This window comes from Fulmarus glacialis, unplaced genomic scaffold (genome assembly GCF_000690835.1).
Source record: "Fulmarus glacialis isolate BGI_N327 unplaced genomic scaffold, ASM69083v1 scaffold1960, whole genome shotgun sequence".
Taxonomy (NCBI): domain Eukaryota; kingdom Metazoa; phylum Chordata; class Aves; order Procellariiformes; family Procellariidae; genus Fulmarus; species Fulmarus glacialis.
In genome coordinates this window covers 12,890-39,684 of record NW_009188163.1, presented here as the reverse complement: position 1 = coordinate 39,684, position 26,795 = coordinate 12,890, and the positions used below count along the sequence as shown (strand labels likewise).

At 39.8% G+C, this 26,795-nt stretch overlaps 1 protein-coding gene across 3 annotated transcripts in view; it reads right to left on the bottom strand.

Annotated features, from left to right (window-relative positions):
• Positions 1 to 24,493, bottom strand: part of TRAK1 (trafficking protein, kinesin binding 1) — a 72,518-nt gene extending 48,025 nt beyond the window's left edge. The window contains exon 1 of one of the 3 annotated variants that reach the window (XM_009577434.1): positions 24,307 to 24,493. Coding sequence is in view for 1 of the 3 variants with exons in the window: in XM_009577441.1 (XP_009575736.1) it covers positions 9,403 to 9,466 (64 nt within the window). In the remaining 2 variants the exon portion in view is untranslated. Of the gene's footprint in view, positions 1 to 1,241; positions 1,252 to 9,402; positions 9,467 to 24,306 lie in introns of those variants that run through there. The other 2 variants (XM_009577441.1, XM_009577449.1) reach the window with 2 other exon arrangements.
• Positions 24,494 to 26,795: the final 2,302 nt, after the last annotated feature.

The following is a 26,795-nucleotide window of genomic DNA, read 5'->3' as shown; positions in this document are numbered from 1 at the left end:
CAGGAAGAATAAGAACAGCATGATGTATGTTATACCAACCATTTAATCACTAAAAAAAATAGGAATCAAACATAAACCAATGTCAGTTAGCCTCTCTCGGTAAGTTTCCTCCCCACCCCAATCCCCCAGTTTTAAAGTTTCCTTTTGCCAGTATTCCCTCCAGCACCTTTCTATTTTGCACAGACACACAAGTTATCTCAGCTTCCTTCAGAGACCCACAACAGAAGAGATGGATACTTCAGTGACTGAATAGGACTGAAATCCAGGTGGAATATTTGATTCTGAGGAAGTCTTTACAGGAAAGTCCTATGCAACAGGATTCAAAGAGCACGTTTCATCCACTGTGGCTTTGGACACAGGAACTGTTTCCCATGAGGTGAATAAGGGTGTAAATTCACAGCAGGTCGCATTCTCTGTGCCTGCAATCTTTCAAAGCATCCTTACACCAGCTTTATGATAGTGTATTTGGAAGTACCAGTTCTGTACCACAAAACGACTATTTTAGAGTGAAATTTACAGCACATGAAACAACATAAATGGTGCATTTAGCTTTTGGTACCTGAAGTCCTGAAAAAACCTGCCAGACTGGCTGGAAGCAGTCCTTGAGTGGGTACACTCTCTATACAGCAGGTGCACAGGAAGATTTTCAATGCACATACATTCACATTCCCACCCTAACGGGCCAGTTGCCTGCAATATTGCAGATGTCCATTATTTCCACAAAGTATGACAAGTATGATTTTTGGGTCGTTTGTTTTGTTGAAAGGTTAAGTCAAAAGGTTAACCCAAAACTTGGATTATTTCTGTCTATGTGATTTCAAGTTCATGGATAAGCATAAAATTGTTGCCCTGTTCTTTTACTCAGTTTTGGAAGTACCTTTTAGGAATGACAACCTAACACGCAGTTTTGTAACACACACACATAAGATGTACATATAAAAATACACATATACATTTCCACAGAAAGATAATTTCCCAAACCCAGTTTCATTACAAAAAAAGGTAATGCATAGCCTACAACTGTCGGTCACGTATTTCTACTTTAAAGCAGTGTACATAAATTAACATTCATCCTATTCATATGAGTATTTTATTAGTATTTCATCCAAATGTACTGGCTACACATTAAAAAAAAAAAAAGTAAAATTTAGTAGATTTAAATCCACAAACATCACTCAGATCACTTATATGTTGCCATGTGCTACTACCATAAAAGTTTAAAATTGAAAGGTGAAAAGTACCTTCTTCCAAGATATCAACGCTCTGCCTGTTAAATGTGCGTCCTCTCTTATTTTCCTTTTCATAGTCATACTCAAAGTTTTCCTCTTTGTTTACTGACATTGCTGAAGTTATCCCAGATAGACACGATATGATGCCTTAGTCCCACAGGAGATGGGAAGTCATTCCTTCCAAGGCTGTATTTTTGGGGAGAGCAAAGCAAGATCTCCGCAAAGCAGGATACCATCTTTCCTCACTCACATGCTCAGCCAGGGAGCTCCTGAGCGACTGAGTATTTGTCCTTAGCACAACAGCTTTGTGTTGTACAGATGGGGTGGAGGAGGGAAGAGACCATCTGTCTAATAATTACTAGAAGATTTACGTTGTTCCTCATACCAGCTCCGAGGGTAGCCAGTTTTTACTCAACAGCTCTACTAGCACATTTCAGACAAAGTAAGCGGGCTGAAAGCCCCCTCCCTGGCACTCCTCACGTCAACAAGGTTCTCCCTTCCTCTGCCCCTGTTCCTCCAAGTGAAGTGGTAGCTTCCCACAAGTGTCTCAGCAACACGGAAGTCCGACCCAGCCTCTGACTGTTACACCTGGTGAAGGGTGTGCACCTTCGCAGAGTTAAATCACCTCTCAAGTTGCCTAATGCTGCAAGTAACAGATTTCACAGGAGTACTGAAGAGCCGAAACCTGTACACATGCACACGCTGATCCCACCCAGCAGAGAGATCTTGAAAGTTGTGGCTATTGTATAGTATGGTCTGACTGCAGCATCCACCACACACCAAAACCACTGTGTGAAGAATTGGGCTGGGGGGAAGGGAGCGGGTGTTTGGAGCTTTTTTATTGCTTTTACAAAAAAGATTACTCTTGTACAAAGCATTTAACTGATGTATCACATCAGCTGTCAAATACGATGTTTTCTACAGTAATCTTTACTCTTCCGTCTGCTGTGGGAAACAAAGTACCTCAAGTCCACATATGGCACCCTAGTGCATTTTCAAGGGCGTACGTATCTCTTCTCTGTTCAACAACAAAACTCCTTGTGCTCAGACCTCTTGGTTTCCAACAGGCTGTGTTTGCTGAACTTTACTACACACATAGGGCAGGTTAACTTTCTTATTTAACTTTTTGCAGCTATAGATATTTAATGTTTGCCAAGTTGCCTCCCTTACTTTCAATGGCAAATAGGTACCCTTTGCTGCTTGCTGAAAGCATTCCTATCTGCGTCACAAGGCAAAGCAGGGAAAGTGGGGGCAATGTAAGGCAAAGGCAGCTCATCGCACTCTGAGGGGACATAACTGCTAGGGAGGGAGACAAACACCACAAGCCAGCAGAACATAACAGTTAGGGTGGTCATGTAGGAACAACTTCTCTATTACCATTTCTCTAGTGTGAAAGTATGAGGTAGTATGACATGGGAAGGAACTACTTTTACACAATCATGATGAATTATTTTGTTTTAAGTTTTAAACTCTTGATATTTATATACAAACAATGTAATAATGTTTACCTAAACAATAGCTAAAGGGTATGAAATCCACGTAAGTGCTTGCTGAGGAAAAGAACACTCATTTCTGAATAAAGATAGATCTTACTACTCAAACTTACCAACTTGAGCTTTGACCACCAAAATTTACTGCAATATTCATCAGCAGCAACAGTCTCAAGAATTCAGTTGGAGAAAAAATAGAATTTTCCCCTTCTCCCCACATCATGGCATGAAAAGATGTAATTTTAGTAATATTGTAATGGGGATTACTTCTAGTTTCTGTTTCCTTAGAGCTTTTCTGTGTCTTCATTTCTCCCCTGAAACAGTGAATCAAAACTCTTAAAAAAAATTTAAAAATCAGACAGTAGGAGTTTTAAGTACCTACTTGCCATCCAGTGTCAACTTACAACACTTCAGTAATAGCTAGAGAATGGAAATTCAGAGAGTAACCAAAACAGTAAGTAATTTTAAAAGAATGCAAGAAGCACCTTTTAAAGCTTAGGGAAAGTCCACCCCTGCCAACCCTGTTGACATACTATGGTTTTAATATTGCTGACAAGTGTTCAACTATAGCTAACCAACTAGCTTATAAAGGAGAGCAGGTCAACACACTGAAAACATGCATGTTGCTGCCCGATATACACGACAATATAAGGAGAGTATATGAATACTCCCACAAGCTGACTTCTCAGCTGCGACTCACATCAACTCATGCCACACAGAAGGACTCTGACATTCAAAAGCTGAGAGAAAGGTAAGTGTTGCAATGCCTATTTTGATATCTGCATATGATAAATGCTGATGCAAATTCATAATGGGTGGAGAAGGAATGTGTACCGCACCCTCACATTATCAACTCATTTTTAGTGGTATTCTGCATTAAGCCCTTTTACTAGTGCAGGAGTATTTACTTGTTAAAGATTAAGAGCCAGGTTTCCAACAACAACAACAACAACAACAACAACAACAACAAAAAAGCTAAATTGTATATGGTTCTGAAAATACACATTCTAATCAGGAAAGATTCAAAAAAGATTTTTAGTATTTCCTGTGAACACATACTCAGGGACTTAAAGAACATACCAGATTGAGCATTCATTTTTATGGGTTGCCGCTGCAAGGTAAATTTGGCATATTTGCTGCAATCACCGCTCTGAATTAGTGGCTAAAGACATTTAACTCCTTTCAGGAAGCTTGCTAAGTGAGTCGCAATGCTTAAAGCACACAGATGCACTTTTCTCATGTAATGCTTGCACCAAGGTACAGACTGCCTTCAGTAACTTTGCAATCGAACAGAAAACACACAAACCGGGAGCTAGTTTGAAGAAGGGTGAGGCTGGACACAATACAAACAAACACTCAAATCCTGACTCACTATTTCCAAGGAACTCCAGTGCATTCAAATCATTTTAACCTTCCTTTATCAATAAAAATATCTAGACTTTGGTACAATTAAGCACACTAATTTTGACCACAATTAACTAATAATAACAATGCTGCGTTTAGAACAAAGATATTCCCTGCAAGCAACCAAGTCCTAAAAACAGCGGCTGAAACAGCAGCACCTGGATTTAAAAATACGTTGATGAAGAAATGTGGGTGTTTGAGGTGGGCTTTTCAGGGAGGTCATTGATCATTGAACATGTGCTTTCTATTAAGATGTACAGTCAAAGAAAGTTAGATTGTTCAAATATTTACAGGTTTTGCACGTTCCCCACTCTTTCAAAATCCCACCCAAATTATCTTCTGTCACTCAACCAAAGGACAGCACATTACTTTTATAGAAATGGAATGAAATGGGACGAAGTGGGAAAACACTTATCTGGAAATTTAGCAGCTGAGCAGAATAAAGAGGAAAAATACCTGTATACTGAAAAATAAGCCACATAAAGACAACATACAAGTAGAAATAGCTTAAGTCTGACTGGATAAAGAATAGAGAGTCAATGGAGGAATAAAGAAAAAGAAGTGACATGGCAAAAAGCAGAAAACTAGGAAAGTGGTATCAATGATTACATGAATATAAGCAAGGTTCAACCATATTTATCAAGTATAGAAATAAAGGACATAGGAGCAAAACAAGAACAACCTGAATGAGAATTTTAGCTGCATACCTATAGAGAGGGCTGTTTCAGAGATTGCACGCCACAGGCATTCGTAAGATTCTCATAGATTTAGACTGCATACCCACAATCAGCATCCACTTAACATCCAGAGTAACACCAGGGTTACTCTGTCCACAGGGATGGAGACAAAAGGGGTTGCTGTATGAGGGAGACGATGACTCATCATAAATGCCCAACCATCAGCCAACCTCCTACTGTAAGGGAGAAGGTTTCAAGGGAAGCATATTTTAAGTAAAAAGGTTGACTGTGCCACCCACAGAGCTGGCAGATGTGTGTTTGCAAGGTTACCTGTAACTAAGGTGTGCAGAGAAGAAACATGGAGAACCAGGAACTCTCAAAGAGCTGCAGCAGGGAATGTGAAATATTCTTCTAATCCTACCTTAAAGGAGTAATCAAAAAAAAAAAAAAGGGGGGGGGGGGGGGGGGGAGAAGAAAAAAAGAAAAAAAGGAACCAGGACACAGTCTCACATCTGCAAAGGCACACTAATATAAGCAAGGCAAGGATAAGTAACCATGCTTAAAGTGGCTGAGAGGTCAAGGAGAACAGGCATTTAACACTGTTAATTATGGCTCAGCTAAAACAGAAAGTTAGGGAGCTTGCTGATAATCATTTCAGTGGAGTGGAAAATAGAACACAGGTCAGGAGTGCAAACTGCAAACAGAGTAAGAGATGAAAACACTTCAACGTGAGCAGGAGGAAAATACAGGTAGGAGTTGAAAGTTATAGAGAAGAGAGAAAGCAGCATAAGGGGTGCCAGAACGAGCAGGAGAGTGAGATAAAGTTGCTCAGGCAAACATAAAAGGATTTAGAAGCTTCGGCACGTGTGACAAACAGGGCACGCAGTCTGATTGGCAGGGGAAAAAAGGAAAAGACACTATTTTATCCACAAGAAATTGCCAAAACTCATGGCCAACAAAAGGAGGAGGAAAGAGCCAATTGCACATACACAAAGGCATCTGGAATTGTAGGCAATGAACTCTCAGGCATTAGTGTGGAGTTGTTCGGCTAGAAATAAACGAGTAATGGAAGAAACTACAAGAAAAGTAATTTCATCCAAAGTCAACCTAGATTTCTCTAGAAAGCATTGTTCATTGAGAGGATGAAAAATATTAGCCTAAGAAAGAGGTAGGGGGAGAATGCCGTTCACAAAGATTTCTATGGGTATCTACTTATCTGTTTACTTAGCTGTTTGGGAGTTTGTGGGGGTTTTTTGCATTATTTTTTACCCAAGTTGCATTGTGTGCGTTTTTTAAGAATCTATTTGTTTTTCTCTAAAAACCACCTAGATGAACGTAGACTTCCATACTGCTATCTTTAATGATAAAAATCTGCAGTAGTTTCACCTTCTCCTCTTTTATCATTGGTTCTGTCAATCTCGAAGTTTGCTATTAGAATAACTACTTTCCTACTGAAGTACACACCCAGCTCCTTCCCCCTCCCCATTCCACCTACACAATATATTTCATTAATGCCAAATAAGGTGACAACTGTCACTCATATTGTAACATATTATACTTGAAAATGTATCTAAAAAGCACAGTGTAATAGTTGTTATTTACAGAAGTTTCAATTTATTGTAATGTTAATTAACACCAGTGATTCAATCTTCAGATAAACAGAGTGTGACATTTTATTGTCTAATTCAATCTACTCCCACCAAAAATAACTCTGTGAAGGACCTTATGTAAAGGGATTAATTCATTATTCCAACCCTAGAAAGTTTTTGTAAAGATTTGTAAATTGTAAATTTTGAGCACTTGTTCATTTACTTTTGCAAATTACTGCCACCAAATGCAAGTTGAAGACATTGTTACTATGTTGGTCCATACAGAAGTTCATTAAATTTGAGGTAACAGTGAGAATCACTTCTTTACCTAGTAAGTTAAATAATAGCATTAAAACCTTATATCCTGGTGTAATTTTGGAGTGCTTTTTTCCTTGAAGAACAAGAAACCATACACTGCTAAAATAATTATTTAAAAAAGTAAACCAAGCGAAGTCACATCTTTTAGATGGAAATCTGAGTCCCAGTGGCTTTGACAAAGAATGTATGAGCAATTTAATCAGAAAAATAATTCTGTAGGGTAATATCTTGTGAGGTTTTCTATTAGTTTCAAGGTACCACCGACTCTGCTCCAATGTTATATTTACCAGAAAGGGTGAACTGGGTAGGATTCACAATTGAATGCACACATACATCTGAGCTCCAGAGAATCCATGTATAGCAGAGAAATACGCTCTCTAACTACACTACATCTTGTCTTAAAATAGATATTCCAAACAGGTCAGCTGAGCTGCAACTGCCTATCACACTCGACTGAATATAAAAAGCATCTTAGGCAAATGACTCTGGTATCGACAAATACATGGTAGGAAAAAAAAAAAAAATCAAACATCAATCAAGAGACAGGCATCTCTCATAATATGCCATCTGCTCTAAGTTGTTGAATAAGCTCCATTTTCTACTATACTTTAAAGATGCCTTTTGTCTCCCACTATAATCAGAATACCTTTCTCCATCAACAGGAAATACTACCAATACTATTTTAAACCCAAATTAATATGCCAGTACCAAAGGTCAAAGACTATGCCTTCCACCACACCTCTCAAATCCTCTCTTTCTTGCACACTTCAGCTGGGAGAAACAAAAGAAAGCTAACCCCTATAAAATTCCATTAAACCTTCTGAGACTACCATTTACCTGAGAGGCCAAGATAAGACTGACAGCACTATCCTTCCATCATATCAAAAGTAGTATGGTAATTTAAAATAAATAAATAAAGAAATAAAGCATTGTGCCTTACCTACAGGAGAGATTTTCCCTATCAGACTTTAAACCCTGCTTTCCAGACTTTAAACCCTGCTTTGTCTTAGGGGAGAACTCCAGAAATACCTCAAGCAGCCAGCCAGCACGTACTCTAGCTGACTCTCTGTAGATCTCAGCTCATGGAAACAGTCTGCTGGGCTGGGGCTCAGCACTCACAAGAAAACTTGTAAGCCCAGAACCAGACCAACCACTACAGGGCTCCCGAGGCCCTGATCCCACAAGGTGTTTAAATGCTTGCCCAACACCTGTTTCTTACTCCATTACCGTGGAACTCCCATAGTTCCTCCAGGAGAGCACACACCTTAAGACCAAACTGATGAGCAGATGAGCTTTTAGCTCAGGCATTCAGGCATGCCACACTTCCGCATAATGACACTTTGACCAGACAAAGGACCATAAAAAAGAACATAAGAAGAAGGCTATCTGTATTTAACCTGGGAAAAAATCAGCTACAGCTTTTAATGACAGTACAACTGTTCTATTTTTTAAGCTTCTAAAACCAGGCCAACTCAGCCTGTTACATCATGCAGATTAATCAGATGCTACAGTATTTACTAGGGTTAAACCTAGAGGATAAAGGTTACATAATGGATTCAGTCCAACTTAAAGTGGTCAGATCTTTCAAATAAATATGCACCTTTCCTCTTTGAACACCTGGACAGGAATAATCAATTAAACATAAGAGAAATTCAAGTTTAACAAGCTTCTAAAATTGCACTCTGTTCTGAAATCTAGTACAGAGAAACAAATGGAGGCATATGCCACTCAAAAGACCATAAAACCCATTCAAATTTTTTCACATATATCTTTACTCTTCATGTCCCCGCTGATATTGTTATCAACGCACTATGAAATATCTTTGTGTACTACATACGTACAACATCCCCTGGGCCTACATGCCTTACTGCTTGCTGTTCTTTGCTTCACTGTCATCTTGAACTTGCCTTGTTTAAGCCAAGCTCTCCAACCAGAATGAAATCCATATACAACTACTGCTTTCCCAAAGGCTGCAGTTTGTTTTAGAGGCTACCACTGAGTGCCATCAATGAGGAGTCCTGATTTTTCCACTCTGATGAGAGTACAGTTTTAACCATTCCTTATCCTTCCTCATGTGCCTTCTATCAGAAGTCTGATGAAAACAGTCAGTGCTCTAATAAAGAAATAATCGCCCAAACAAACATTAAAAAAATTGCAAGAGGCCCAGAAGATAGTGCTTGCCAGAGTTTGTAATTTTTCCAATTCAAAAAGTTAACCTGCTCACTTTTAAGAAGCTACAGTTTTAAATGTCTTTCAGAAACAAATAACCAGAGGGAAAGCATGTACTGCCTGTTAACACATTAAATATATACATATTACAGCATATTGGTAATGTAGAAAAACCACAAAGACTTAAAACTCAAACAAATACAGAATCTTACAGTAAGTGTATTTAAATTCAGCTGAATTATTATACATACAGTTAGCATTTCAAATATTTCTCCCCCTGCCCAAAGATTGCTCATATAGCGCATATGCTCCTCTGCCACTCCCTTCGAAAAAGAGAAAGCTATACAGCAGAGTCTCTTGTAGCATGCTCACAAGCGATGTTGAGGTGCAACAGAGATGCAGGCATCTCCGCTACACCAGGGTGCTGCCTTTTTCAAGGTACTTCATTTTTAAAACCATTGAATAACAATGGTCCAGTCTTACAAGCTCCAAATTCTGCAACAAGAGACTAGAAAGAAATATTTACCATCTGTGCATTCTTCATAATACCAGTCCAGTTCATAATAATCTGCTTCAATAAATTTCTGCATAGTCAGTACCCTTCAGCAACATAGATGAGATTTCACTTCGCTGCTAAGGTCAAGTGAAATGCAGCCATGCCTTCCTGCCTTTGCAAAATACCATAGCACAAGGAAGCTCACGGAAAGCTGAAAATGAGCTGCACATCTTCAATGAGGCTGCAATTAAAATAAAAGGGGGTGTGCAAGGTATATTTGGAAAAAAGACCCCTATAAAATAAAATTTAAAAAAAAAAAATATAAAAAGGATGCAGAAGGGAGAAGCAGATGCCCTGGTGGCTGCTCTAATAAAGAAGCTCTGCACAGGAGCCTTGGATGGGTGTTAACAAAATCATCCTATCAAAAGGCTGATGCGCTGACGTGGGGGACACACACCACCGCCTGGCTGTTTCTAACTCATTCCTTTCCTCCCTAGTCTCCACATCTCTTTCAGTCTAACATGTTGCCATGGAGACGAGCCGGCTCCAAAAGAGATGCAGAGATGAAGAAAACGCGTTTTGCTGTTTCTGGCTTTACAGACTAGAAGTACCCCTCCATACTGGAAACAAAAATCCTTGCTCAGAAAGATGATACAACTCTCTGCTGACTGCTCACAGAACAGCAGCATCATGCCATCGCAATTCACTGGGTACATGCAGTACATTAATAATGAAAATCTAGTCCATTACTACTCTCCTCCACACAGTTTGATAAAAGCCTGCCTTCCCCATGGAAAATGAAACTACGTTACTGCTTTGTTACACTATTCTGGGCTGATACAATAGAATCCTTTATGCATCCTGTTATTGCAAAAGTGGCAAACAAAAAATGAAAGAATCAGAAAAATCAGGACAGCAATACATTTCCCCTTGCAATTAAGCTAATCTGCTTCTACTTTTTGCCCTCTCCATGAACCACTGACCCTTTTTTTTTTCCCCCAAGCATCTAAGCTTCATAGCCGAAAACAGGGGGTTAGGACAAACTTTCACTACTGTATTCCTAAAAATGCTGAAGGTTCTCACACAGAATAGCTTAATGTTTCTGTTCAATGTTTTGGAAATGAAAGAAAAGACTTTACTTTTGCAGCACCGAATAAAATTGTGTTTAAGCTATTAGAAGAGAATCTGTCTGAGGAACAGATGGCATTAAATCATCATCATCATTATCAAACAGAGCAATTCAAAAAGCATGTCTGAATCTGTGCAGGTACAGTTACCAAAGGGATTGACATCCATTTCGTTCATAACCACCACATAATCTTCACCCCTTTCTCCCCCTTTTTTAGGAAACTGTATTTCTTTGTGAACACCAGTAGAAGCATTGGAACAGATAAAGTTGCGACATATGTTAATAACACAAGGTAGGAGGCCATATTGGGTCTGACCAAGGAGGTGTCTGTCTAGCTGAAGACTCTATGTACAAGAACAGTCATGAGCAGGGAAGGGAGAACTAGCCAATACTTTCCTCAACTGCCCTCTCAACCTCCAATTTTTTCCAGCTTCAGAGACAGCCTGAGACAGATACAGTTTCTACTTTTAGCAATTCTTGAAGGACTTACCCTGTCTATTCTTGAGCCCATGTACATTTTTAGCACCTCCAACATCCTCTTACAAGGAGTTCCACACATCTACTATTCATGATATAAGAAACCCTCACCTTTTGCTTTGCAACTCACTTTTACTAACTTAATTCGATGCTTCCAGCTCTGGAAATCTGAACAATCAATTCATCTCTCCTTTCCAATCACTCATGATTTTGCAGATTTCTATTAAGCTCCCCCTCACTCACTAGGGTGTCCCCACTTACTCTACTCCCTGACTGGTACCACTTTGCTTTACTGTAACAGAAATACGTAAGGCATAGTCAAGCTATACAGAGAAAAATACATCGGTTTCATGACTACATTAGTATTTCAGCTTTACTGGTATAAAAAATTATCACTGCAGTAACTTTGAGCTTGGGAATTGCCACATGCCTTTCATATATTGATAGCTGAAGCACAGATTAACAGACCTGTTCACACGCCTGCCACACGTTTGTCAGTGGCAATCGGCCACTCACTCAACTCTGAAGTTCCAGTCCAGGGCCAAACTCAAATACACAATACACCTTTGCCTGCAAGTACATGATGTCACCAGAAAATAACACATTTCTAAGTCTGCAAATAATTAAAAACAAACAAACAAACAAACCCAAACCACTATGTTCATCCGACAATATAGTAACCTGTTTGGCAATATGCACATGATTCCCCTCTACTCAGCACTGGTGAGGCCGCACCTGGGGTATTGTGTCCAGTTCTGGGCTCCCCAGTGTAAGAGAGACATGGACATACTGGAGAGAGTCCAGTCAAGGGCCAGGAAGATGAAGGGACCAGAGCATCCCTCCCATGAGGAAAGGCTGAGAGAGCTGGGACTGGAGAAGAGAAGGCTCAGGGAGATCTTATCAATGTGTATAAATACCTGAAGGGAGGGTACACAGAGAATGGAAGCAGGCTCTTTTCATTGGTGCCCAGTGACAGGATCAGAGCCGATGGACACCAACTGAAACACAGGAGGTTCATCCTGAACACAAGAATTTTTTAAAATTTTATTTGTTTTTTTAATGTGAGGGTAACAAAGGACTGACACAGCCTGCTCTAGGGGACCCTGCTTCAGCAGGGGGGTTGGACCAGATGAGTTGCAGAGGTCCCTTCCAACCTCAACCATTCTGCTATTCTGTGATTTTTTAGTTCAAGGGCCTCCACCCATTTACTTCATTTGTTTAATTGCCACAGACTAAGATTCTTTGAACTTCTTTCATTACACAAAATACTTATTTTTAACTTCCTAGACAGTAGGAACAAGGGCACATGGTTTCAGGCCACTGAGAACTTCAAAGATTCACAGAGACTGAAGTGCTAGAGTTCTTCCTCAAATAGTTTCCCCTTGCCCCTATGAGATGCTCCCAGACCAAGAAGCAAACTGCAATCCATGTCTCTAAACCACTGGTTTTGTTTAACTTTACTCTTATGTCCATTCTCCTCTCCAAGCCAGCCTTATCCACCCTGGGGCCGAGGCCTGCAGCTCTCCCGCAGGGGTGGCAATAAGTCAGTCTCTGGATGAGGAGATCCAATGTTTGTACTTCAGTTATTGCTGGTGGACAACTGAGTTGGTGTAATGCCTAAGTAAAGTTAGCCAACCTGCTCTAGGCTGCAAGCACTGCCATTCTTGGGAGGCTAACTCAAAGCAAAGAAGCACAGCCTTAGTCAAGGCACCACCACATTTACTGGCACTTCCCCGCCATTTGTTACTTTTGCATCAAGCTAACCTTAGCCCTCCTGAAATCAAGAGGTACACTGAGATAACAAGGGTATGAAAAACAAAACTTATGCTCATTTTGACAGGGATCACATTATTTTTGGCTTCATTCTGCTGATTAGTCTTTTAGTATGCTCGATATTGATGTGAAAGCAATACAGTAAGTGTACATGACTTTCAGGTTAGTAAATCACAAAGGATTACATAAAAGCCACTAAAAGCCTTTGGACATGCAAAGGTCATACAATTATCTTTAAAAAAAAAAAAATCGTATTTTGAATAGTGCAAGCATTTTTGCCAAATGTGATCATTCTGCCCTCATGCTGTGCCATCTTGAAACAGAGGAATGTGACAAAGCACTCCAGCCCTAGCTCAGTCTTGCAGAATTTCAGTTATGCATACTCACAAGGCAAGAACTGCACATGCTATTAAATGCAATTAAGACTACACTGTTAAAATACTGTCAGAGAAAAAAATAAAGGTTCCTATGGCAACATTAACTCAATTGCTCTGCATATAAGCTATTTGTTCCACTTGTATTATTTTTGTTCAAAAGGTAATTTCAGTCTGGTAATGCTATTAAACAAGCATTTAAAATATAAAGAATGAACATTGGCTACCAGCTTAAATTGCTGCAGGGACTCCCCTCCTTTTTATTTCCTGACATTTTAAACAAAGGAAATCTTCCAACATGGTAGAATTTTCTTCTCACTGTTCTCCCCCCTGCACACACCCCTCCTTTCAATGAGACAGGATAAAAATAGTTCAAGGTGGGGGTTTGGGGTGTTTTGTTTGTTTGTTTTACTGATATTTTTCTACAAATCTGATTGGAAATGTATTGGTGTAATCCAGAAAGGCATTATTTTTCAGTGGAGAAAATCACTTGTGTGGTCAAATGATTTCAGAACTCCTCAGGAGACTTGGAAATATGGGGTAAGTGTATGATCTTCCCAGCGTGGAGAAACCCTGGACAGACAGAATACTGTATATCCAGGTATCCACATGCAAGCATCCCTTCAATTATATGAGAAATTGTAGCTTTATAAAGGGGGGGCTGGAAGGGTTGTCAAGTTAAACATGAAAGTCTGACCAGGCCGACAAAGCAGCTGCATACTTGCAGAACCCTCTTTCAAGCTCTGCAGCCCTACTTTTCCTTCCTACAGCTATACATCAGATTAAACTTATGTAAAACTTAGCAGAATGGTACATTTTTCTGGCGGACTGCTTCTGCAAACCTTAAACCTCTGTGTATTCAAATCACCACTGCATATGGCTGGGGTATTACTTTGTTAGTTGCCTAGAAGTTCATATAAAACTTGAGTTTAAGAAAGATTTCAGGTAATAGATCTGTGACTATAAGGGATTTGCTTTTTCCTATTCCAAAGCTAAATACAGTTAGTGACATTCATTCAGCATTCCCTTCCAGCTGCTGGATTTTGTTCTTTTTTCTGTTTAGTTTTAAAGCAACCAACCAAACAAAAACTTTTATTTGTTCTCCACAGAGCAAAATATACAGACTGATAAAGAATTCCGGCAGCCAACTCTGATCAGCTAGACTGAGCGCTCCTTAAGTTTGTGGTTACAAAGGGGTTTTATTAGGCACAAAAGTTGAATTGAAAAGCTCACGAGCCCTTTCCTCCTTCCCTTTTGCTGCAATAAATCCATGCCGTAGGTCAACACTAAACTGGTCTGCCTAAATTAGCCAGGTTATAAAAATCGCACAAACCCTTTTCCTTGTTTGAAGAGAATTTTTGACAAAGACAATTTCAACTACCCCATTTATAAACATGGCCTCTCAAGAAAGTTGTAGCAGCACACTCAAGGATGCAGTGAACCATGTTGCTAGGGTGCAAAGCAGCAGCAAGTCATCTCTGCTGGCAAATAAAGTACTCAAAGAATGTCATTACATAGTATGTCACTATAAATCATGTGTTCCCATGCTTGGTCATTCTCAGCTTTTTTCTCCAAAACTTTTCCAATTCCGGGAGGATCCTTTGAAACTGAACACTGGAGCTGGATAGAGTATTTCCATGGCAGCTGCAACAGTGTACTACTCCCATTTGATTAACTCTGGGTCACGTTTCTTCTCTTGGCTAGGGCAACACATCAGGATGTTCAGATAATTAAACACTATATAATTTCATTATTCTCTACGGTCGCCAACACAGTCGCCACCACTCAGGATAAAGTTGTCCATCCCCTTAACATCGTCTGGAGCCCTTTTTATCAAGCCGCAGCTGTACAGTCCACCACTATGTAACGCATATTGTTAGTATGTCAGGTGTTACCACAATACTTACTTTGCAAACTGACATTTTTTAACTGACTTTAAAAAAAAGTAAGTTATTAAGGAGCATTAAAAAGGAAAGCAAGCATATTTAAAAGCCCAACTGATTTTCAAGGACAGGCTGGCATACTGTTATTTCTAAATTGGGATCTCATTTACTGAAGTGAAGAGTTACTGGTGTTTCACCTTCTAAAAGAACACTGAACAGGAGTCATCCTGTGACTGCACATTTAGTAAGAGCAAACAACTCTGCAACTTAGGACAGAGATCTCTCCCAGTGTAATATTTTGCTTAGCAAGAAGTCACTGTGGCTTGCTTAACCTGAAAAGAGTGGCACCAGAGCAGTGAAAGCATTGTATCAGCAGCTTTCAGAATTGGTATTTAGAAAAATGGGTGCTTCAGCTTTGACTGACTCTCCTTCGTCAAAATGGGATTACGATCCAAGGCTTCAAATTGGTACAGATACTTCCTACAGATGGGACAGAGCTGGTCCCTTCTGAACACCATTAGGGCACACTGACCTCACCCGGTACAGATAAGACTCTTCTGATGCAGAGAAGAGCCTAACTGTTCTCCCACTGAAACAAAATGATTTCACGTGAGTCAGGGGCAGCCAGATGAAATTGAATTACTTAAGGACAAAAACCTATTTTTCCACATGAAAGGATTATTTCTGCCTTCCCCAAAATTATTACTGGAGAGTAGTATATTTACATTTGTATAAAATCAAAATTAATGTGGTCTTCAGCAACCTACCTGCAAAACCAGCTGCATAGTTTAATTAAGGTATCACTGGGCGTACTTAAATACTGTAAATGAGACCATGTCAGCAACAGCTGGACATTTAAGAGAATACACCCCTATCCAGCATAAAGAAATGAAGAAGAGTAAAGCTTTAAAGAGTCAAAGCTTTTAACAGTTTTGGAAACCATTCACCGCCTAGGAATAACGTAAACTACAATCTTCGGGTTTTTGTGGTTATATTCTTCCTGGAGACAGCAAAAACATTTGTAAAACGAAGTTGAGCTTAACACCATTCTTGACTGGATAGACAAAAATATTACAGTAGCATGGTTATGACCTGTTTTTCTAACAAGGAAGAAAAAAACCCACTGACAGTCATGATTGCAGCTTCCTGGGAGAGGAAAGGAATGCAAGTTGCATTACATTGAAGGAATATAAAATCAGGGAGCCCAGAACTGGACACAGCACTCCAGGGGTGGCCTTACCAGTGCCAAGCAGAGGGAAAGGATCACCTCCCTTGGCCTGCTGCCAACACTCCTCCTAATACAGCCCAGGATACCATTAGCCTTCTTTGCAGCAGGGGCACTTTGCTGGCTCACGTTCAACTTGGTGTCTACCAGAAACCCCCCAGGTCCTTTTCTGCAAGGCTGCCTTCCAGACGGTCAGACCCCAGCATGTACTGGTGCAAGGGGTTGTTCTGCCCCAGATGCAGGACTTTGCACTTCCCTCTGCTGAATTGCACAAGGCTTTTCTTGACTCATCTCTCCAGCCTGTCAAGGTCTCTTTGAATGGGAGCACAATCCCCTAGTGTCTCAGCCACTCCTCCAGATCCTGTTTATGTCTCTCATCATCCTCGATGCTGCGCAGCCTGCTGACTTCCTCTCTTAACTTTTCCACTTAGTGACAGCTCTTCAACAGCAGCACAAATCCTGCATAAAAGGCGGCCATCTCTCCCTACCTCAGGGAGAGGCCCTAGGCACTCCTGACAGCCTGGGACTTGCAGGGCTGCATCCGCCATCTGAAGCTCTGTCTGGGTTAAAGTCTCTGCCCTGGCAGGGACAGGTGCTCCAAAACCTGGGGAATGCACCCTGTGGCACATCACCACCATATCTGAAGGTTTAGACTGTTCTGAACTCAGATGAGGACCCCTTTTTTGCACCCTTCCACACAAACTGCTGCATCTATTGGCTGTCTCTGGGAGCTGTGCTCCAGACCTGGCTGCTACGTAGAGCTCTCCCAAGTACCAGCTAAAAAGATGCTTGACCATCCCTAATCAGCAGCAGCTGCAACGAAGGCTCCAAGCAGGGAGCAGTTAACAGCTTCTCAGAAGCCACTAGAGCTTCTTCAGGCCCACGTCCCTGTGGCTCCCCTTACCTTGCCTTTACCTGGCAGCAGCAGACACCCTCAAGTTTCTCAGAGGGCTCCCAGGAGTCCCCAGATGATTCTGGGCGCTGTCCCTGTAAGTTCCCAAGGCAAAAGCCAGACTCTTGCACAAAGTGCTGTGTCTGTTTGCTGCCTCTGATAGCTGTGCTCAGAGAGCTGTACTCTAGGCCTGGCTCTTACATAGACCTCTCCCTAGCCACCAGCTGAAAGGGTGCTTGACATTCACTAATCTGGGGGCAGGGAGAGGGAACGTCACTTTGCTGTATCATACATTCGTGCAACACATTTTAGACTGGCTTAAAAGGCACTCTGCCTCACGAGTTTAATGAGACTGGTGAGATGACATTTGGTTTATTTGATCATGCTTTAGAGTCAGATCAGTTTTATTTTGTTGATTTGGTAGGGACTGGCTCAGTCTTCTGTCTGAAGCACATGAAGAAAATAATGACAAAGATGTGCTTTGGAGTTTCGGAGTGTAAAAGAACAGCTGCAGCCCTAATACACTATTCAGTTCCTCCCAAAAGGTATCTTCATCCAAGCATGAAGATGCCATTTCCCAATTGCCAACTAAATTTTAAGAACTGATTCTTTACATCACCTACCCCGGGTTATAGCTTAAGTCCCCCCCAAAAGTTAATAAATTAAAATGCTTGGATATTTAAATCTTCATCTTTCTGCCAATATCTTCAAAAATTAATTCAGAAGGAGGGCTAAGTAGCCATGTGACCGTACTCTTGAGTGATGCTGCCCAGCAGACTCAGTGACTGACAGCCTTTGTGGTTGGGGATTGGACTGAGGATCTCAACAACAAAGAGCCACAGGAAGGCAGAACAATCTGCTCTAACAAGCCACAGTAGTATAGCTAAGGGCCATTGTTGACTCTTACCCTGTATGGATCAACACAGAGGGGAACTCATCACATTTCCACCAGCAGGTTATAAACCAGCATCAGTCTCAGCATGTAGTCCAAAAACTGCAAGGACATTTTTCCAAGTCACTCAAAAATCAAATGCCCTTCTTGCTTACTTGCTCAGATTTCAAACTTCACATATTCATACAGAACAGTTACAATGTGACAACATTCAGTGTGCAAGCCTTATGAAGCTTAACAGAAAACTATTAAAAGTCAAAAGCTAGATTTTAAAATTCCAGGCATAACTCTTGTTTTCAAGCCATCTGAATTCCAGTCAAAACCAGTGAGTTGTATAAAAGGAATCCCACAGGAATGAAATAGCCAGCTGCAATCAGTATTTTGCCTAAAAGTTTTGATGTAGGTTGTGGAGGTAGATTTAAGTCAAAGGATCCAAACATTCCCTTGCTACATAGTTTTCTTCCCCACACAGAGAAATCGAATCAATTTACACTAGGCAAGACCACCACTCCTGTTGTGGTATCTTGTGATGCACATCCTCCATTCTATTAAAATGAGTTTAGGCAGTATAAAACCTTGCTGGAAATGGCAGAACATTACTAGTCTCAGCATGATAAGGTTGTGGTGTTTGAGAGATATTTTTACTTAAATAAAGTTTGCCTTCCACAGTGAAAAGAGTAGAGAGGTACCCAAGATTCTAACAATAATGATAGAAGAACAGTCCTTGTCACACAAAATACCAAGAAAGCAACAACAGAAGTTTTTTTCAGAAATAAACATTTTGCAATTGTAAAGATTAAAATATCATCCAAGTATCACAATGAATTTAAGAAGTCTGAAGGCAGCATTGGAGAAGTGTTTTAGCTCATTTTGTAGATCTGTAGCATTATTATCCTTGATTTATCTTGTATTACAACTTACACATTTATATAAGCCTATAAGAACAGTACTAGTAAGCAAAAACATAACATTTGAATAATAAGAAAAACTAGTTTGTAAATTTGGTTTACTGACAGAGGACAGATGTGCTCAACAGAGAACCTAGGTTTTCAGTAATTACTGAATCACCATACGCACACCCACATCCACACTCCTCAAAAATCTCATTGCTTTTTGATTTTAATAGGTCACATCTTGACTCAGTTGTAAACACTACACACAGTTAGAAGATTAAGCAGAATAAGTTCAGTAGACTGGAGAACCAGAAAAGAGTCAGTATTAAAGCGTACATCACTGGCACACAGCACTCGGCATCCAAGAAATGAGTGCAGCATAAATACTTGCCCTGTGTACACTTTATATGACGAGTCTTACTAGTCTGGAACTCTGTAATCAAACTAGTTTAGTTTATAGTTTCTCATTACACCCAAGCTGCAGAAGACACTTCATTTTACTGAAAACCTTCCCAGACCACAGTTTCCCTATTCTGTCTTTGCATTGAAGCTCTCTCTTCCTCCATCCACACTTTTGCTTAACTTCTAGTACATGTTCAATGCTTGTTTTCATATTTTAAGAAGAAATAATAGAATACGAGAACAGATGGCATTTTGTGAGTATCAAGTTACTTTTGAGAACAGTTGTACTCTATGCGTCCTTTACAGTAGAGTCTGGTATGTTATTATGCTCTATTAAAGATGGATGTACAAACCCAAGGAGACCTAAAGAAGCAATAAACAAAAAAACAGAAACCAAGATGGTGATGTCCATTAAGACAGTGACCCCATCAAAAGCATTTACACTCTTTTCATTTTGCAATCCAGAGAGGATAATTTCTCTATTCACCCAAAAATGATTGACTATTTTCCTAAATTCAAGTGTTCCCTTGTAATACGCTTCCTATGGTAAAAAGGAAATACAGCCCTCTCTGCCCCCTGAAACAGTACCTGTTCAGTCACAGTAAAACAAATATGCATGAGCATTAATAGCTACTAATCTACTTTTTAACTGAATGAAAATGCATTTGTATACTTTAAAAGCCTGATAATACACCAGTCCGAACACCCATCAGCTCGTCAGAAAACTCCACCATTTCGGTGCTTCTACTTTAAAGGACAGCAATACAGCTGCCAGTTACCTTACATGCTGAATCACTCCTGGAAGTAATATTTCTCATGGATTCTCTCCCAGGAGCGAACGCAAACACAGATGAACTCAAACTAGAGAATACTGTCACTACAAGTGAGTTAGATTCTTTCACAGATAATGGTCTTTGGAGACACCTGAATCTATCCAAACAACCACAGAGCCTCTCTTATTAAATATAAATGCATTATTCAGAAACTAAAAATCACAGACAAATAGGTATGCAGTATCACAAGTTCCCTATGAACAAGCCTGTTTTATAGAAAAGGAGAGTACTAGATGGATAATGAGAATGAATTACAAAATGTGCAATGGGCATATGTGAACATGGAAGTGCACGTGCCTAATACAGAAATCATGTACTATAATTCATACACAAATGACATTTTAAACAGCAAATAAATTCTTTGGAAGTACAGTTCTCAGAGAGAGATAGTCCATGGAGAATTAGAGCACTGTTTTCTCCATGCAGCTGAAAATTTTGATTTGGGGTTGCAAATCAATTAGAGCTTTTTACCTTTTTGACAAACAAGATTTCTCCCTTTCATGTTGCCATTCTAAAACAGGAACAAATGAAGACAATAGTACAGTTTAAGAGGCATTTATTTTCAGAATCAGTTTACTTACTAGGCTTAAGATAGCCATATTTTTTAATCAACTTCAGGGCACTTTAGAAGACTTAACCAAAAATGCATTTGAGGAATTATTTTCATTTTGAGTAGAGATTTAAGATTTGGTCACTGTATTTTAAAGTTCTTTCAAAAGGAGAACTACAAATCCATTTGTACATCAATACACATATACTATATATATTTATTATATATGCGCATATATACACTTTTAAAAACATATATATATTTAGAACACCCCACTTTCCTACTTCTGTGGGCCTCGAAATATTTTTAAGTAATCCAGTACTGAGGTTCAAAGATTCAGACATCTATCTTGTTCAAAACTTACACAATGAGTCATGACAGAGCTGAAGATATTGATCACAATCAAGACAGAGGTTAAAGAGTCACTGAGTATGGTAACTGACCACGAATGTGTTCAAAACTTACAGCAGAAGGAAGGAAAAAAGCTGCTCTCAATTACCATCCCCCAAAATCAACCTCCACTGCCCTTGGATGGGGGGGTGGGAATGCAATTATAACCAGTGGAAAACCACAGGCGTTCCCCTGCCCTAATTCCAGTTGTTCACAGCAGGTACCTGAACATCATTAAAACAATGAGTTACAGTGCAAGACTGTCACTATCGAGTTACCATTCAGACTATTTCCAACCTGAGTAGATACACTTTAACTGGTGTGGTGAGAGGTTATAAAATTTTGCTCTTCCTGGTAAGTGCTCTCCCTAAACATCAGGAAGCCTTACAAAAGACATATTTACGTATATTAATAATGCACAATATTTACATATATTAAAAGATGCACAAACATCCCCCCTTGTTGTCCAGTATTTCTCAGTCTGTGAATATTTCCTGAATAAAGCCACAATATATCCCTCTCTCCCTGTTACATCCTAGTTTCGAAGCTGATCGACACTACAACACACCAAGAACCATAAGCAATCAAAAGACTTAATTTCACTACATTCACTGTATTATATTCACTATATTTCACTATATAAAATATTCTGCACTAGTTCCAGTTTTAACATTAATTTTATTTTAATTATCTTCGCATGTCTCTAAGATGCCTGAAGAAAGTAAAGCAACAATCTGCGTGTGTAGTGCATTTTAATTCTGATAAAAGTATTTATTTTGCAGCGAATCCTTTTCTGTTGCAGCAAAATTGATGAACTCTTCCTTCAGTTAAGGAAAACTTTGACAGATTATGAAATTTAATTTTTGTTATTTATAAATTTATCTACATCCATAGACTTCTTAGACCACAAGGATACTGTTTTGAAAATAGTGGAAATTTGTAAGATCATACTAAAACTTTCCAATAGACAAGTTACAGTATTTGCTCACCCCCTCGTCAAGGTTTTTAAAACAAACTAAACAGGTACAGAGGGAGTGCCTTAATTGCAGCACTGAAAATTAATTATTGTGCAAGCAGCCACACCCTGGAAAACACTCTCCAAAGTGATGATGTTACAATTCACAGGACTTTTCTGCCAACTCACTTAAAATAGTATTTTTATTTTGGTTTATGGAAAAATTAACTATCAATGTTTACAATCAATGCCATAATTTCCAAACACGCCAAAGCTTTATGATCTTGCACTCTTATATATAGATGCATTATATGACTTGTTCACTGTAACTCAACAAGGGTAAAGTCAGAGATCTCAGTTTCCAGGGTACCAATCTAAGGCTCAATCCAAATTTGCTTAAACTTCTTAAACTACTATCTATACACAAGTGTCCGTATATAAGCAGTAAGGAATAAACTTTTCTTTATGGAAGTTCTCCTTGCTCGGTTCCTCTTCCTTTAAGCAGTTATTTCCCAATGAAAGCAGAAAACATATGTTGTGGCAGGAATTACACTCCAAGTTTTTTCATTCAAGCCAGTTGATTGGATGAAGTCTTCAATCATAGCAACATGGTAAAGTTGCAGTCATTATGCTTGTAAGCTAAAAGCTGGATAAAATTGTTTAAGTACTCACAGTTACAGGCAGCTACTGCTGATTCCTCTGTTGTACATAGCTTCATTTTGTATCCATCCCCAACAGTCATGCACTATTGCAAGTGACATGCCCCATCAGCACCTCAGTTGGGAGAGTTAGGATGCTTCCACGTGGATTTTTGCCTTTTTTGCCCCACTAGCAAAACATCTTTCCTGTGGTTATTGCAACAGTCCACCCACATAGACAATCTTATTCGTAAGACAGGACTAATCTGGTTACTAAAGACTTTGGAAGCCTGAGATTTCAAAACATTTCTTTAAGCCAACTTCTGCCATCATTATAACAACGCTAATGGACTGATACAAAACACGGAGTTGTAGTACTGATTCCATACATCAGCTTCAGCTCGCCTCTCCCCCTTCCCACTGTTTGTCTGACTCAGGGGAGGTGGAGAGCATATGTAAGCTATCTGCTAAAATACTTAGTGCCTTCTATTGAAGCATTACAGTCAGAAACTTAGTTCTTCATATTCTTAATGCTTTTCTTTACCAACCTTGCTCCTTACAAAATGAATTCTCCAGGTGCTTCAAAATGCAATGAAGCCATCTTTGCAAAGGTTTGTGTTGAGCCCTGTAACTCATCCCTTCTGAGCTCCACAGTGCCTCACTAAGTCTACCTACATCTATCTACTATCTATCTACCTACATCTATCTACATTAAATCTATGTAAATCCACTACTATGTAAGTCTAACTACTGTATCTTTAGCATAGAACCTATTGGCTTGACACTCTGCAGACTATTTAAACATGCAGCACACGCAGAAATGCAACAAAATTGCACCTTCATGTGAAACCATGGAGGGGGGGAAAAAAAGGAAGAATCATTTAATCATACATTACTCAATAAATCAGCAACTAGAGGATGAATCACAGAAGTCTTCTCTACTTGCACAGCTAAGTCAATACCCACACTGGAAGAACCCAGAGAGACAGGAATCCACTTATCATGATAAAAGCATCTACAGGCTCAAACAAAAGAATGAAAAACCGAGAAGGTCACAATGCTATGTGCTTTCCCTCCAGGCACAAAAGGTACCTGTTTGTCCAATAGTATGAATATGAAAAAAAGAAAGAATGAAGGGACAAACCATCTCAACCAAACGTTCAGAGTTTCATTCTTCACAAGTCTTTCCTAGAAGCATAAGCCACAGAAAAATGATTTGATGTCATGTTGTGATGCTGGCACACAGTGCCATCACGCAACAGTGCAATGTGTCAGAGGACATTTTCAAAAAAAAACAAATATTGAAACAGGTCTAAGCTTTCTACATTGTATATGTACAGAATTTTCAGTCTCTTGCCAGAGAGATCACAAGCAAAAAGAAGTTTTTCAGTTTCACCAATATTTGATAATGTGGAGAGGTGCATGCACGGATTACAAATGCAACTGCTGTTTTTAATCACGTTTCCTTTGTTTGCTATCTACCACAAACTTGAAGACCAAAGCAATAAATCACAAACAGTTCTCTTGCTTTCCAGTTGTAACAGAATTGCACAGATACTTCAGAGACGGTAACAAAAATAGCACTATTTTATTTGTTCCTCAGTACAATTTCTGAATTTTTGACTTACGGAAGTATTTCAAGGTCTCTTCTATTTGCTCAGTTGTTAAGTCAATATTTGCATCAGGGGAGATGAGAGGTGTATGAAGCCAGTCGTCGTGGTCATAACCATAGATTGTATCTGCTCTTAGCTTATAATGAGGCAGCTGCTCTTCCAGTAGACTGATGATTTCAACTTCAGGAAGATTGGTACTATTGCACACATCTGGTAAGAGAAAGAAGACAATCTCTGTTAGTTACTTTAAATTGAGTACTATACATGCAAGGTAGCAGAGATGTCAGTTTGTTTTGGTATCAGCAAGGTTCTTCTGCATGTAGAAAACAGCTGGATACTAATCGGTTTAGAAGATGTGACTAGCACAAATGATCCCACAATAGTGTATTTACTAGCAGAAAATACAACAGCATGCTCTTAGGGACAAAAAGTCTAACCTCTAGAAGCAGGGACTCATCTATTGAAGAATAAGGTGGGGGTGGGGGGGTGATAGAGAGCAAGTGAGCATTGACCAAGACAGGGTATGTTACAACCTGGGTATAGAGAACGAATTAGTACATACAGGAATTTATATTTTTGATGTTCTACTTGACAGATTCTTTTTAGCTTGCAAGCTTTACATATCTCCTTAATTTGGTCTTTGACCACAGTTCAGTACCACTATACTTTTTGCCTTTACTGCTGGCAGTTTTTTCTCAAGAAAAAGAAATCCAGCATTGCAATAGCAAACAGTGTCACAGTTCACACCTAAGATGCACTGGTGAAGTTGGCTGCAAGAACTTTTAGGGAACCTTTCAACACTATCTCGACCTGCATTCTGTGATATCGGTCCCTCATGTTCACAAGTATATCAAGTTTGCACACAGTTTTAAAAATGGATACCAACGGTCATCAACAACTGCAAAAATGTTGCCATTAAAATTGGAGATTTAAATTTAGGACAAGAGGGAGCTGAGAAGTTTTAACACGGAAAATTCCAATTCAACATAAAAACTTCTTCACCATAAGGATGGTCACACACGGAACAGAGGCACAGAGAGGCTGGGAAATCTCCCATCTTTGGGAAGATTGACAGCTTGACTAAACAAGGCCATGAGCACTCACTTTAAAAGACCTGTTTTGAGTAGAAGTCAGAACAGATGACCTCCAGAGATACCTTCCAACCTGTATTATTCTACAATGAAGAATTTTTTGTGTGTGTGAATACCCAAAACAGGCATGACCATTTTAAATATATACATTTTAATTACCATATGAAATTAACTACAATGTCTTGCTAAATAATTATGAAGAAACAAAGCAACCCCTGGTATGTTTTCCGTAAATACTTAGTGCATCAATCTACACTCATTTTTCCATGCCAGGACAAAAAGAAAAGAACACCACAGCCCCCCCCCCTCCCAAAATAAGAAAGAGCTATCTAAATCTATTTTGGAAGAGCAAGCACTAAGGAAGGCTGCTCATATGCTGTGCAATGCACCTCCATCTTTAACCAGTGCCATAACTCTTGCAACTGTTGCTAAGACTCACTCCACAGTAAATAGCGGAGATTGTCAAGGCCCTGAGCGCACCCGTAGGCCCTTACTGCCCTGACCAGGCTCATCAGGGACCCCACCCAGCACTGTCTGCCCAGTGGCCCAGGAGCCCCATTTAAACCCAGGCCCCCTGTCCTCCCCTCTGTGCAGTGCTGTAGGGTAGGTCTGTGCCCAGCTCTGTCCCCTACTGATACAGACTCATTGCCTGGGCTTCCTGGATTGGCTACAGACGCACTCAGTACCTGGCATTTGTCTGATGGTCACTGGAGAGTCAATTTTAACCATTACTGCCAGTACCTTTGCCCTGCTCAGGAACAAAGGGACTGGGCTCTGTCAACAAGGATCCTGCCCTTCCCATCCTGTGGTCACACTCAGCTGCCAGCAGGGCTGTAAGGCAGCCCTGCTCTTGCTGCTCCCTGACAAAGACACCTGTTTTCATAAGAGATAAACTCATTATTGCAGGACTGATACAGACCTGCAATTCCACTGCAAGCTAGTGGAATTAACCTCTGTCAGGGAAGGGGAGGGAGGGGGGAATCGGGCTGTAACACGTACTTTTCTATAGACGATCAATTTTTTTTTATCTGTCTAATCCAGAAATTGCATTGTCATAAGCATAATCCCGAGCACTAAAGACGGCAAGAATGTTACTATTCTATCAGACAACAGGGCAGAGGATACAAAGATGAACTCATACTATTAATCTCCTGCCTATATCCTTTACAGGATTCTATTGATCAAAACTAAAATACACTTGGGAAAGTTGCATTGTACCTTATGGTTCAAGGAGTCTGCTATTATCTACCAGGAGGTGTTCTCCTCTGCTTTCATCCAGGCTGTTCTGCTAATTGTTGTACATATGTAAGTGTTCTCCAAACCTCACTGCAAAAGTTAGTAGGATTAGGTACCCACGTGTAGCAATGTTATTTTTATGGAGCTCCGTCAATGCAACAGTCAGCCTGCACACAT